Source organism: Kryptolebias marmoratus, linkage group LG19 (assembly GCF_001649575.2).
Source record: "Kryptolebias marmoratus isolate JLee-2015 linkage group LG19, ASM164957v2, whole genome shotgun sequence".
NCBI lineage: Eukaryota > Metazoa > Chordata > Actinopteri > Cyprinodontiformes > Rivulidae > Kryptolebias > Kryptolebias marmoratus.
Genome location: NC_051448.1, coordinates 12,155,084 through 12,170,168, shown reverse-complemented (window position 1 = coordinate 12,170,168; position 15,085 = coordinate 12,155,084). Strand labels below are relative to the sequence as shown.

At 40.4% G+C, this 15,085-nt stretch overlaps 1 protein-coding gene across 10 annotated transcripts in view; it reads left to right on the top strand.

Annotated features, from left to right (window-relative positions):
- eya4 (EYA transcriptional coactivator and phosphatase 4) overlaps window positions 1-15,085 on the top strand; it is a 51,835-nt gene that overhangs the window by 4,614 nt on the left and 32,136 nt on the right. For all 10 annotated transcript variants that reach the window (XR_005234506.1, XM_025008345.2, XM_025008344.2 and 7 more), the window contains one exon: window positions 2,305-2,376. Coding sequence is in view for 9 of the 10 variants with exons in the window: in XM_025008345.2 (XP_024864113.1) it covers window positions 2,341-2,376 (36 nt within the window). In the remaining variant the exon portion in view is untranslated. The remainder of the gene's footprint in view (window positions 1-2,304; window positions 2,377-15,085) is intronic.

The window sequence follows — 15,085 nt, the reverse complement described above, 5'->3', positions numbered from 1 at the left end:
CCCCCCCCCCCCCCCCCAAACCCCGCTCAGTGTCAGGTAACTGCTGGGTGGGTTTTAGAGCCAGGCAGCTCAGAAGTTGGATCCAAAGATGCTTGTAGGCAACATTTAGCTATTGCTATTGCCCGCCGTCGAAGGCTAAATGCCTTTGCTCGTGTCTGTCTGTTAGCAAAACATCTCATCAACCAGTGGACTGATTTTAATGAAACTCTCAGAAAGTAACCACAGGACGTGCATCTACAACCGATCAGCCTTTTGGAGTCAAACCAATTCAAGATGGCCTCCACAGCCAACTGACCTTAGAAGACACTAACATGGCTACAACTCAACCATTTTTACAAATATTATGCTCAAATTTGGCGTGGTAGTAGCTGAGACTCATCCCAGGCGCATACTTTGAGTACTACTTGTTGTGCACTATTTTTGCTTAAAACTTTAGCAATAATTGTTGTTGTCAGCCCTGTTTGTTAGCAAAATATCTCGTCAACCACTGTACAGATTCATTTGAAACTTTCAGAAAGTAATTGTTGGATGTATTTCTAGGACTCGTTATGTTTTTGAGCCACCCCTAATCAAGATGGCTGCCACAGCTAGTCAACTTTAGCAAACACAAAAATAACTCTAACTCAGTCAGTTTTACAGATAATGAGCTAAAACTTGGCATTAACTGGGAGTCGTTTTCAACACAAACTCTGAGCACAAACAGATCTCACAAGATCTTACAATTCTGCATGAGATTGTGCAAGACATGTTTGACCAAAGGTCAAACATGATCTTAGTCAAAAACTCTGGCATGAATGGTTGCAGGTGATATACGTTTCTTCAAGGAATGCTTTGCCTTTAATTTATAAAGAATCAAATAATACTTTAAAAGCCCTATTAATTCCTTGTGGGAGAATCAAACATAGCCTCTTTAAAAAAATAACAATTCATTTAAACCCCCAAATGTATCTCAAACTCTTCATTTGCCAGTAAACAGGCAAATCTAAAGTCCCGTCTTTGCGATTTTACTCTACAGTAGATTTAATGTAAGTTTAAGGAGAAACAGTTGCTATGAAGGCAGAACAAACAGCCTGGGCTGATTTTGTCCTCCACAAAGGTGAGATAGAGAGAGATATGGAGGGGAGGGAGGGGTTGGGAGGGGGGAGGCTGGAGGCTCCGGCACAAATCAATTCACCTGAGAGACACATTATTGTCTTCGGTTTCAGGCCAGAAGGAGCTGAGCGCTATGAAAAATTAAAAGGATGCCAGTTAAGTTTAAAGGATCGGGCCAGAAACCTCCTCCTGGTGTGTGATCACACACCCACACACACAGGCAGCACAAAACACAAGACTAATTTAGTGCTAATACCTCATTTTGGATCAAACTTTATATTAAAATGGCATTTAATATTATAAATTGTTTCACTGTGCACGTTTACACAAAAATAGGCTGATAAACAAAGTGCAGTTTCACTTTTAGGTGCAGAACAAAGGTCAGATGGAGTGATATCTGCAGATGTGTTAGAAAAACAAAACAAAAACAGAAGTTTTCATGGAGAACTCAGGCTGGAAACGGTTTATTGGCCCTCCTTCCAACATAGCTGGGAACCACAGATCTAATGACAAGGAGGGACCTTTGTGTTTGCGTGTTTGTGTGCTCCCGTTCTTTTGTTCGCTTGTCAAACCCCTCTGACGCCCTGTGCACAATAAAAACCGAGAGGAGACATTGTTGTCCATTGTTTCCAGGTGGACGCTTTGTCCCAGCGTCACTCTCTGCGATTTAGAGCGACGCAAGGCGAGAATGTCGTTTCCGTCCCCGCATGGCAGCGTACAATCTCCCTGACAGTCGCGGACAATCGCCCGGCCTCCAAAAGTCCTCCGCCAACCTGTCTCCTGTCTAGAATTAACGGGGTCACTCAACTGTCTTCGTGCGCCACTCAGTCACCGCGTCTGTGGCCCGGGGCCCCGCCAAGCGGCCGGATCGCTTACGCTTCTCCGTTTTCATTGTTGATATTTACTTCTGCAATTATCGCTCCACTTCACCCTCCGCCAAAGATGATATGCCGAAGTTAACGCTGCCGCTTCCCTCCATCGCTCTCCCATTGCTCAAACATACGCAGAGACAGAGGGTTCACAGATGTGACAAAGATGAGCTCTGCGTGGGCTGGGATTTCATCAGCTATAAGGGATGAAATCAGCCATAAACCTGCACACACGTTTGGACATTTAGCATTAAACTTGGCTCAAACTAATAAAAAAAAAAACCTTTGTTTTCTATTTAATAATCCATTAACACGGACTAAAATTTCCCTTTCTTATCTTTAGAAGTGAGTGGCAGATCAGATCATAGCCGGAGGAGCCATGATGGAGGCCTCACAGGACCTCAGCGAACAGATGGTGAGTTAAAGGCTACTGTATGCATGCAGGTCTGAGTGTCGCTGGGTGGGTGAGTAACTATACCTCGATTTGGCCACACAAGCGAGAGGTATGGTGTATAACATGGATACCGATGTGTGTGTGTGCGCGCTCTAACTCACAGCAGATGAGGGTCAGTACTTTAACCATCTGGCAGCAGTCAGAGTTAATGGGTCTTCAGTTGAAGTGATGCGGAACATAGACACTCATTTGAGGAAACAGAGTTTGTGACATTTTTCTTTGCGATATATATATTTTTTTCTTCTCATATTTAAAGCAATAGTTCAGAACATTTTGGCGTGGGGTTTTGTGTAGAGGTCATCCATTCATCCATCCATGGAACAAAAAGTTGCTTATCTTGGATGTATACACAGTCATAACTCAGCTTAAAATCATGTCATTAAATTCTCATTTTACTTGTTCCCTCCTCACAATCAACAAACCAACAACCAAGAAGAAAAAATTCTCCTTCTTTCTTTTACTAAAATGTAGACAAGTACCAATAAAAATGTGTGCATATGCACACACATCATCTTTACCCACATGTTCCTATCATGGTTGCAGGGAGCTGGTATCTGTCTCCAGTGGTCACTGAGCGAGTCCTCAGTCCATTATAGGGAGACACGGAGTCCAAGGAGACGCGTCCATTCATGCTAACACCTGGGGACAAAGCTAAAAGTAGCAAAAGGCAAGCTATAAACTAAAAGTACAACGTAGCAGAAAGACAAAAACAGAGCAACTTTCCTGCAGTAGATTTCAAAGAGAACAATGTTTTTTAAGGATTTCAAGAGATCTCAGTATAGTTCTAAGGGGGAAATATTTGCCAATAAAGTTAAATATTTTGAAAAGTACAAAAGTTGCAAAAACTAATAGTTGTAGCACGTTTCCTCAGTGAGCTTTGTTTTGATGTATGAATGGCTAAAGTAGCTGCTGCTAGCTGCACTTGTGAACAACCATAGATTTCCGTGTAAATAAATATAACTGACAGGGACCTAAATGTTTATAAAGTAGCATTTGGATGAACTGCTGTGACGTGTTTCAGGTTTCAGTTGTTGTTTTAGGACGGCAGTAATTCACTGTGGTCTCGGCCCTGCTCTGACTAGTCGTTAGCTCGTCAGTCATTGTTCCTCCAAACTGAGCTCATTTAGGAGCTATCTAAGACAGGTGAGCTATTAACTATTCTTAATCCTTCCACAGCACCACACTTCCATAGATCTTGTGCTGTCCCTTTTAAAGATTCGGAGAGGAAAAAAACAGAAAATGGAACCCAACAAAGGGCACCAGAGGCTCTGAAAGCGTCTTCGCTCTGCGTCACGTCAGCCCAGCGTCCCAGTTCTGCTTGTTCAAAGATCAGGCCGTATTGTTGGGAAAATGATTTTGGCGGCGAGCGAGGGCCGCTCACATTTCAAAGTCGTTAGTCAGCCACCAGAACAGGTGTAATTTCATCTTCTCCTCCTGCTCCTCCTCCTCTTCCATCAAGCCTCTCTCCCTCTGACCTGCCAGCCTCCACGGTAATAATGGTACGAAATGGGACAGAGCCCGTGAAGTATGTTGGGGTTTTTTTTTTTTTTTTTTTCCCTCCTCGTGCTTTTTGTGTTGCTCTGTCAGACTCGCTCTGGGTTGGATTACAGGCTGACCCCAGCGGAGTGCGTGTCGCTCATGCGAAGAAAGGAAAGAGAGAAGGAAAAAGAAAGAAAGAAAGGAGTCTTACTTTCTTTCAAACTCCTCTTCTCCAGATGTGAAATATTTATGTCCATTTTCCTCATTTACTTCACCTGCTTTAAATAGGACAGTGATATCATTTATAATGTGAATTTGAGCTGCAGCTCAAAGACATTGATTAATTGTTCATGTTGGAAATAAGATCTCAGAGCAAGGACAGCGATTTTTATCACGGAGTCATGGCATTTCTAACTTTTTAATGTTTGCTGGATTTGTTGTTGGACTTAATAATGGTTTCTTTGTAAAGCTGCTTATTATTATCAGTGTAAAGCGGTTGATAATGTAATTGCCTTTGTGTAAGTGTGTCTGTTAGCAAAATATGTCATAAACAGCTGGACTGATTAGAATGAAACTGAGACAGTAATCATTGGATTCATGTCTGCAACTGATTAACTTTTGGAGCTAGACCGATTCAAGATGGCCGCCACAGCTAATTGAACTCTGAAATGAAAGGAGGCGGATGATATGCATTCTTTCAGGGAATACTGAGTCTTTAATTTAGTCATTAAATTTGTATCTTGATGTCTGGTTTGGTTTTCAGGTGTATGACGTTCAAAGGTAAACCAGTAGTTATATTTATTAACAGATATGACTGCAAGAGAAGTTTATTTTTTTTATCTATCAGTTTGAAACATTTGATTTTTCTTCAATTAAAAGTAAGCAGATTACAATTTTTTACAAATAAGTTTGTACTCTGTAAAAAAAACACTCATAGACGAACAGAATGAAGGCTTTTTGATTAAACATTAAATTAAATGTAGCGCAGAATCCTTTTAAGGAAAAAAATGTTTGATTGTTTTGAATAAAAATATTTGTTAAAAGAGATATTGTGAATATAATGCCAGTAACATTTCAGGAAAAAATGGGAAAGAGGCTACAACAAATTTGAAAATTTTTAGCATTAAATAAAATAAAATGAATACTGGAACATGTCAACAATTTGAGATTAATGGAAAGTGAGATAAAATTGTCACAATTAGGACCTTTTCCAAAAGGAGAAGCTGAATCTTTTTGACGTTAAGATTGGACAAAGATTGTAGGAAAATAAAAAATAAAATACTCAAATTGTGGATAAGTAATGACAAAAAATGTATTCATAAATAGTATCTTTCATTGTTCAAGGATTAGAAAATCAAAAGCGAGGTTGAAATTGACTGCAATAAAACACTATTTGTCTGTTTTCTTTTTTTCTCTCTTCCTGATAAAGAGTTGAAATCCCTCTAAGGCTGTAAGGCAAACTTGGAGAAACTTAAGAGTATAAATCCCTCTAAATGATCGAGAACACTTCAGAAAATGACTGGTTGTGAACAGTTCGATACTGCAGGCATCAGTGCCCCAACATGCCAGGAGAAAGTGAGATGAACTGTCCTGTGATCTGATAAAACCAAAAAAAAAAACAGATTTTAGAAAGCACTGAAGAAGCTTCTGTAGGGATAAACAAACTGAGATGCTGCTGCTTGTTTACACAAATTAATTGTGATTTTTACAAGCGGTGGATATAAACCGGCACGCCTGGGAAGGATCTGTTATTTTAGCAGAACGGGCAGGAATTGGAGCCATGATTAGGGTTATTTTCAGTTTGGGTCTCAGTTTGATTTCAGTTCAAAACGAGTGAAATTAGTTGCTCTGTTTAATTAATTAAAGAACTCCCTTGGTGCTCGCTCACATCCTTTTGAAATTTAAACTGAAAGTGGTTGATTTATTCGCTCCCCCGCTCTGCTGCACTGAAATAGGTGTGTCTCGGGTGGCTAAGAAAACAGCGCAGACCTCACACACAAAGTTTCGGGGAGTTGTCCGTCGATACCTGATACCCTTCCCCTCCACCGCCCCCACCACACACACACACACTCCTCCTCTCTACCCTTTAAAGTACCCCGTCCCGTACTTCCTCCGCTCCACCCTCTTCTCACCACATCCACCACCACCGTCATCTGGGTTACGGTCAGGCGTCCTCTCTGGCCGCCCGCCTGCCTGCCGAGGGGGACCGCCAGCCGTCTGGGGTCCTCAGGGAGAACTGGAAGGGGTTTGGGCCAGGGCCAAGAGCGGTTAGCCTCATAATGCTACTTTTAGCTTGTTTAAGTGTCTCACTCCACCTGTTGTCACAGCTTTGGAGAAGAAAAAAAAAGGTGGTAACAGTTTTGTTTTGATGCTCGTAGAGTTCGCCACCATCTAACACTCTTTGGGTTTTATCAGTTGAAGATATTTCGCTTGGATAGGCAAGCACATTCAAGCCTTTCTCACAGCCCCGCTGTGGCGCTCGATCCATCAGGGCTCCAAATGAATTCTCCAGTTTTTTTTTTAGAGAAAGGCGTGCGGGACAGGGGAAGCAGCAGCTTTTCTTGGCTCCTGGGAGTCCGCTAGGATTTGAACGTATAGCCACCTGAAGAAAAATGGAGTGAGACGGAGGAGGACGAGGTGATGAAAAAAGGGGAAAGAAAGTGCTTTTAGCTGCAGCTGATAGAGGCCTACGTCTCAGCTGTCCTAGTCTGTGCGTGAAAGAGAGAAAGACAGGCAGGGACCGAGCAAGAGGAGGAAAGGGGTCAAGTTGCACCCCTCTTTCACCCCTACAACCCCATACTGACACATTCACACAAACTTACACGCGGCAGCAGTAGCTCACCACGAACACCGACCAACCTGATCGCTAAAAGCTCGAGCCGGGGTGCCGTGCCCGGGGTCGTTTCAGAAAGTCTGCCCGGCAACAAGGCATGTGGACAGATCACAGAAGTGTGGAGTGTAACAGCTACCCCGTGGCATCTCGCTAGTGGGCTGGCATGCAAGCTGTGGCACCGAGGTGCGCTTCGATTTCACTTCAGTGTCAGTGATTCTCGTAAGATTAATGTTTAGCTGACAGCTGAGCGCCGCCGTGAGAGCCTTCAACTCAAACTGTGTGAAAGACGTCCGTTTTGCTCGTGACTTTTCAAGAGATCTGTGCAATAAACGGGCTTGTTTTTGACCCGCATCTCAACGCCATGTGTGAAATTGGTAACGAAAAGTTCTTTATTGTGTGAAACTTGTACAGGAGAAATCAAGAAAGGTGGAAAGGTCAATGGTCAGGGTCACCAAAAATATACTCTGCAAAAGCCTCCAATAAGTCTTCATTCCTTATATTTAGATTCCAGAGACAGATTTTCTTGTAATCTTTTAAAGTGGCCTTGAGGGTCTTTCAGATTTTTGCTAATTTTTTTACTTAGTTTCTGTATTTCTGTTCAGCACCTGACCATTTTTGGGAAAATATCTGTTGTTTAAGGAACTGAACTCTGACCTTTTAAATCATTCAGACATAAAAAGCTTCCTAAACTCATGGGATGAACCCCATGTCGACACATAACAGACAGCTTTGCAAAGACACAATTTTGAACAAGATCTTCAGGAAATTTGTTACCAGCAGCCTGTCACAAAGACAAAATTTGTTCCCATTTCTGTAGTTGTAGTAAAAATACCAAATATATCACAATTTGACACATAAAATATTCATTCAGCACCAACAAGGTGAGTCCCAAAGAGGTTTTAGCTGAAAACTTGTCATGCAGTAGATGATCAGCTGAAGGATGACGCATCATTCAGGTCATGTTTCAGGTCTTTGCTGGATTATTTCCTTTTTTTTTTCTTTCAGATAATCTATCTGCTGGGGTTATTTTTTAGGCGTTTTACTTCTTTTAACTCCCACTTGTCTTCTTTTCTAATTGTTTTTAAGCACTCGCTGCACAATATGTTGACATGCTCGGGTAAAGGACTGGACTAAAACGGAGTAAATAAGGCTGAATCACCTTTAATCAAGAAATGTAAAAAGGTAGAGATCTGTCACAAAGAGTTCACACCGATGTGGTCAAATGGTGAAAAAAGAAACAACTGAAATTTTTTGACTCGGCTGACAAACTGCGGTAAAGATGACTTTATTCACTTCGTTTTAAATCCAGTGCTTTACATGGTAAAAAATACATTTTATTTTAAGTCATTTATTGGAACAACATTGTATCTTTATTGTGACCTTTAAAATCAACCACAATGTCATCTGGCTTGGTAGTAGCTTATTAACAACTTGCTTAGTTAGATGTAATCAGTCCCCTAATTTGTTTTTTATATACATATTGATCAATTTCTACAATAGTTTAGGCATTTTGTATGGTTTATCATCCATTTAGGTAAATATGTGTAATTTTTCAAATTGATCAAAGTATTAGATTTAGGTCTATTAGGTTACCAATTTCAAGGTATACAAAGGTGCTAAAGTCATGGTGTCGAAACCGCAAACTTTTTTTGTCTTACCATTTTCCCTCTGGTCACATGGAGCAGCAAGCGGCGTTCCCCCCTCCCCTGCTTGTTGCTCCGTGTCGAGTTCAGTTGTGTACAATAACCGAGGGAGAAATTCCCCTCAACATTCATGCTCAGTTCAAAAAGAAGTTGTTGGTCGCTTGTACATTTTATCCAGCGGGTAACCCAGTCAGTCGTGGCTTGTCTTCCATGAGAAGCAACACCTATCTCAGTTTTCAGGCTAACGCTGTTCTGAGCCAAACGTTTGCAACAAGCTACAAGAATAAGCATATTAGAAGCTGAAGTTTATATAGCTTACTGCACGCTCGCTATTGAGGCTAAATGACTAACATCAGGTTGTCAGGCTCTCAATGCTACTTTACAAAGAGAAGAGAAGAAGTAACATTGTGTAGTAAGCACAACTACTTTAGAATGACAAAAAAATGGAAAAAAAAAAAAAAAGCCAGTTAATGCTAGTGTTTAAGTGGACACAAATTAAATAGAAATTTTACATGTATTCTCATGAATTGTGGTTAAATAAAAAATAGGCTTGACCTTAAATATCATCACAGATAAAAAATGTTATGAATAAAAAAGCTGATCACATATTGGTTTAAAATCTGGACAACGTGGTCTGTTCGTCTTCTTATTTGGATCTGTGCATTGAAATTAAAATAGCTACAAGTAAATATAATACTATTATATCTCTAAAATCATCATTATTAAGTAATATGTGCTAATATTTAGTCAACAAAACTAATAGTAATTGCACTTTTGATTTTAAATATGTTTTTACTCTTTTGTTTTAACACAATGAAACCGTTATATCTTATGCTCAAGGTTATCATACCATCAAGAGCTCATACTGGACCATGCCTAATCAGGTTGCACAGCCGTAGAGCCGGTGGTTGTGCTGGACAAGGTTAGTGTAGACAACATGCGCAGAGGTTAAATTATCGCTGCAGCAGGCTCCAGTTTGACACTGATGTCAGGTCATTTACAGCATGCCATTTCCCCCCTCCCTCTTCACTTACTGGGACTTGTGAAACAGAAAAAAAAGGGTGATCTTTTGACCTTTGCTGAAGCTGGGGGAAGTCAGCACAAGTTGTCAAACTGTAGGTAAAACACCAACTTTAATGTAAAAAGCATGTAGCTCTTGTGTTTTGACATCTTTTTAAATTTACGACACATCAAACCAAAAAACCCCGTCCGGTTCAGTTCATTTATAAGGCCCGTATGAGTCTGTCCAGTCAGGAAAAGTCAACTAGGTGTGAGGTCAGGAGGTCACAGACGGCCTGTGAGCCAGACGCAGAGCGGCCGAATCAAACCCCCCCCAAAACAGACCAGAGAATTCATCTAGAAACTTGGAGCGAGCAGCTCAGAGGGGAACGCACCAGACAGGAAACCGCATGATAAGTGTGCTTCGGTGTCTGCTCTGTGTGTGTGTGTGTGTGTAGGTGTTTCTTTCTCTGTTTTACACATACACTCTCTGTCGTGTGGGACGGCTGAGGTCATCCGAGTGGAGAGTCTTGTTCATTGGAAGTCAATCAGAGCACTGCATTTCTTGCCAGGATTTTTCACTTCACAAAACCAAAACAAAACAAAATATCAAGAAAAACACATTATTAGCAGATGTTGATACTAAAACAAGCCAAAGATTTGAATCTCCTTTTGAGCTAATAGGAGACAAATGAAAGCTCTTTAACATAAGTGCGTCAAATGTGCAAAAGTATTTTTTTTTTTATTTAGAGATTAGTTTGAGGGACTTTTAGGACAGGACCTGTTTTTTATCCCCCTTTAATAGTTTGGTTTTTGCTCATCTGCCACTGGTTAAAAAGAAAACAAGCATATTTCCTCATTTTGCTGGAAAGGAAATGAAATCGCAACAATTGAGCTTTGGTTATGGAGGAACCTGCACGCCCTGCCTGCCGCGAGAACTTCCTCTGCTGCTCTGCTGGGAGATTGGATTTCTGTCTGTGCAGAATCAGAGAGGGCGCCGGTGCCAGACGGGATCCAACCTGGGACTCGACAATTTATTTCCTTTCTGCGTTTCCTTTTTTGAACGGATAATAATTGTTCCGCTTTTGCGCTTTTAATTCGGCGTTGCTCATTTGCAGCATCAAGGCACATATGGCAGACTATTGTTTTCTAAAAATAAAAAAAAATCCAGATTTCCAAAAGATAAATTTGAAAATCTGGAGCGATTGCATGTTTAGCTTTGCGTTTTTTAAAATCTATTTATAAATTGTTAACTCAGTACTTTTACAACTTTAGATATCTTTGTCTTGATTCAGAAGAATATCAGTATTTTAGATTTTGCTCACATGAGTTGTGCACATTGCATTTGGACTGAAGCTTTTTATAGTTTTAATCATAGGGCGATTCATTCCGAAAACCTAAATCTTTTCATCTTAAACTTTCACAACTTTTCTGAAACTCTAAAGCAGTTTGTGAAGATATTGTGGCACATGAACAGCAGCACACATATACTGTAGGTCTGAGGCTTTTTCTTACCTGTGATTTCTAGAACAGGAGATGTTTACGATTAAATATTTGATCACCAAGTAGAAGTATCATGCTCTGATGGACACCCTGAGTAATTTGAGTTCTCATATGACTTAAACATGTTGTTAAATGTTGCTGTTTTGTCAAATTGTCTCTCACAAGGACATGGAGAACTTTTCGACCTTGATGCGCCACTAAAATCCGATTCAAACTGTAAACCTTCCAGTGTTATAACAAGAGTTTAATGAAGAAACGAGCGGAAAGGTTTTTCTACTGAAGTGGTTCCAGGTTTTTGGAGAAAAACCAGGGTAGTTCTGAATAAACAATTAGCGCAATTTTTACCCCATCTGTTCCAATATGTTTCATCTCCCATGTGGCATTTTTGGATTTTCTGCTCAGCAAACTTAAATGATGAGCTTTACACAACCAGCATGAAGATTTATTTAAGGGTTAAAGCTCGGTGTTTCAATTAGGACAAATGGCCTCTGCATTGTGAGACATACTGTACCTAGCCCACAATTAAGGTCACATACTTCTCTAAAGCCACATGTAATGCTCTCTGCCTTGGTCAATGACTGGAGGAATTTTAATGTCAGCACAATTTGCTGCAACAGTTTTCCCTGCAGCCGAAGCACAATCCTCTGACTGCAGTGTCTATTCTGAACCGTAGAGAGGAATTGTACAGAAGCTCCACGACCTGCACCCAAAACTTATCTGCTTTACTTTTAATTTAGCTTTTAGGTGTTTTGGAAGCATTTGGTGCATTTATCATTCCCGTTGGGTTCTGTGCCCGTCCCGTCAGTTCTGCCAGCTTGTTGGGCACACTGTGCTTTGGTAAATAAATTAAACTGACACCATATTGCCCACTGCATCTGTGACAAGTTGCGAATTTGGGAACAGCAAGCACTCATTCAGGACAAGCAGCGTCTGAGAGACAAAGAGACTGTAGACAAGTGCAAAACAAACTAAAAGAAGTGATTCTTGAACTTTGCAAGCCATGAGTCCTTTATGTTTTGTCTCATCAACTTTATTTTAATTGTTGCCACATTATAGTACTAAAAAATGTCATCTTTTACCTTCTTCCTTTGAGTTATCTTGGTATGATATTGATGTTATTCATAGGAAACTGTATAAACTTGTTTACTCCACTGGAGTTAAACAATGTACTTCAAGCTTTACAATGTGTACTGCATCTTACTTTTGTTCCTTTTTCTAATGAGAAGTCCCCAACTAAAGTGTGTTTGTTCATCTTGGACTGGATGTGTCCAGCAGTCTTTAACTCTCTGAAGTGTCCTCCCTTTTTTGTCCGTCTGTCGCTTCTTTTCCCCCCGCCCGCCAGCCTGCCTGCCTCTTCACCTTTCCACCTCTCTCTGGGTCTCGCTGGCTGCGGAGTGATGATTCAGGGCCCATTGTAAATTCTGCAATCCGATACAGAGCCAGCCCGAGAGCGAGGGCGGGGAGGCGGCGATGGGAGGGGTGAGCAGGGGAAGGAATGAGAAACAAGAAGTATTATGGGTGTTCCTGTAGCCGTATCCATGCTGTCTGGAGCCCGAGGTGCTTTGGCACCCTACTTGTCCTCTGGTTTACCTGTTGCTCTCATTCTGGATTTTACCTTTTTAGTCTTGGTGTCTCTGTCTTTGTCTCTCTCTTCCTGTCAACACACCCAAACGTTTCACTGTCCCTTTTTAGACACTTTTATTGTCCACCTTTATTTCTTCCTCACAAATATATCAGATTGTGTGATTTTTATGAAGAAGATGATATGCAGCTTTTCAAAGCTTGGTTTGACAGAACAGCTTGCAAACTCCTCTCCCCCCTTCATAGGGCAGCAGCAGCGTCTGATAATGGGCCGCATATTAAATCTAAGAGCAGATGGTGGGTGTAAAACCATACCATTTTCTCTGCTGAATGTTTCCCCGTGTATGTTTTTTTTTTTTTTAAAGGATATCTACCTTATGTTGTACCTTTCACGCACACCCACCGGTTCGTGATGTCACGAGCAGCATTATTTAACAGGCAGCTGGGAGCCCATTCATCATTTAATTAAAAGCGTCTGAAAGGAATCTGAGGCCTAATGAGATTAGCTTTAATTATTGATGCTGCTGCTGCTGCCACAGACGGGCACGTACACACACAGAGGCTTGCAAACCGCAACGAATATTCAGAGAATTGGTTTCAGTTTTTACTTGTATATTAGCCTGTTTTGCTTCTTCTCGGGTCTTTTATTTCTCGCCTGCTGTCTATCCAGACATCCTATTGAGTTTGTTTCACAGATCGGTAGTCATAGGATGGACTGCGGCGTGTGGACAGAGGAGGAGGTAGCTGTGGTCAGTTTGAGAGGGTTACACAGTAACGGTGTTGTGTTTCTTCAGGTTCTTCGCTGCTCTCTCACATACTCTCCACTCGATCAAGTTCATGCATATCAATGGATGTATTCAGCAAAAAGCCTTGTAAAATCTGTTTTGTAATTGTTTTTACTGCGGAGAAAAAGAAAATCTAACGTTAATGGGTTATTGATTCATTACCAGAGGTAAAATGCATATATATTCTTTTAAATTCAAAAACACATAAAGCTTTATATATATATATATATATATATATATAATTTTCTTCTTGTCCCACAGTAGAAAGACACCCACGAGGCTTGGCAAACAGTTGTCTTTAGCGGTTTAAGCAATAAGCAGAGGTTTAAAGCTTTTGAGATTCAAACAAGTTACATGACACAGATTAGAAAGTCCTTTGTAGGGGCTGCAGATTTTAATATATTGATTATTCATTTCGCCCACATAATTCAGTGAATCCATTAAAAAAAATTCCCATAAGTTCTTCTGTATTAATGGGTTTCATGCAGGAGGTGTCAGAGAAGTTATTACAAAGATAAATGACTTGTGTGGCCAAGCCCTGAGTTGCTTTTTGGTCCTTTTTTAATGTTCGTTTCAGTGAAGTGAAGTAGAATTCAGGTTCTGGATTGTTGGTTTATCATTGTCAATGGAATGTGAGCATCAATTAGACAATCATCAAACGGCTAAGTCCACAAGTATTTAATCAACAACCAGTTAAATATTGTAGCATTGCACTTATCCATCCACTGAATAACTTGAAATGTGGCTCTTCAGTCATTAAATCTATTAATTTTTTTTTCTTTACCCATCTGTTCTTATTCAGGATAATAGGAGTTGGTGTCTATCTGTTCATCTATTCATGCATTTTAAACAGCAGATCTATGATGTAATGTTACCAACATTACGAAATTAACTGATTTTGATAGAAACAGACAATTGTAAAATACTCGTTTTGCTTTGCCAGTGGATGTTGGCTAAAACACCATACATATTTAGTCATTCTGGTTCGTTCCATGGATTTACTTTGTTTATAGCTCAATTTTATTTATTGTGTTTTGTTCAGATTGGTGAATTTTTGCCACCATGATTGCATGGGTCAGCCTGTGTCAGAAAGAAAGAAATACTAGCATACCTTGAAGGAATGCTTTGGCTGCATTCAAGCCGAAGTTTGAAATAAAACTCTCATGAGATCTGTTAGTGCCCTGAGTTTGTGTTGAGGATGCATCTTAGCTACTGTTGCATCAAATTTGAGCCCGATATCTGGAAAATTGTTATAGCCATCTTAGTGGTTTCTAAGGTTGACGCTGAGGCAGCCATCTTGTGAATCAGTTATAGATGCACATCTAATGATTTGAGAGTTTCAGAAACTCTGTCCTCTGGTCCATAAGATATTTTGCTAACAGACAGGCAGACAAATGAACACACAAGAGACACAGACAGTTTTATGGCAGCGGGGGATAATGAACACGTGTTTAAGGACTGAAATGTTAAAATGTTTCACAGAACCCTGAACTGTCATTTTTCTTTTTCCAAATAGCCTACAGGGTGAGACTCTTGTGTTTGTATAGAAAAGAAGTCAAATTGAATGACAGAATGATCCCGTTTCAACCCTGGTTCTCATACCTCAGACAACTTATACTGGATTAGTTTATGGTCTTTCTCACAGGTTCTGTGTCAACAGTTCTCATTTTGTTTGTTTATGATTAATTGTCTTGGTAGCTGATGCAAATATATATGTCTAAAATTTATATTGAATTAAAAGTTTTAGGTGCATCTCTGTGGCGGATTAAAGTGATGGTTAGAAAGTGTGCATGTATGTCTGCATGGTCAGCCATAATGGTTTCAGTCTCCCCCGGTTGTTTTTTTTA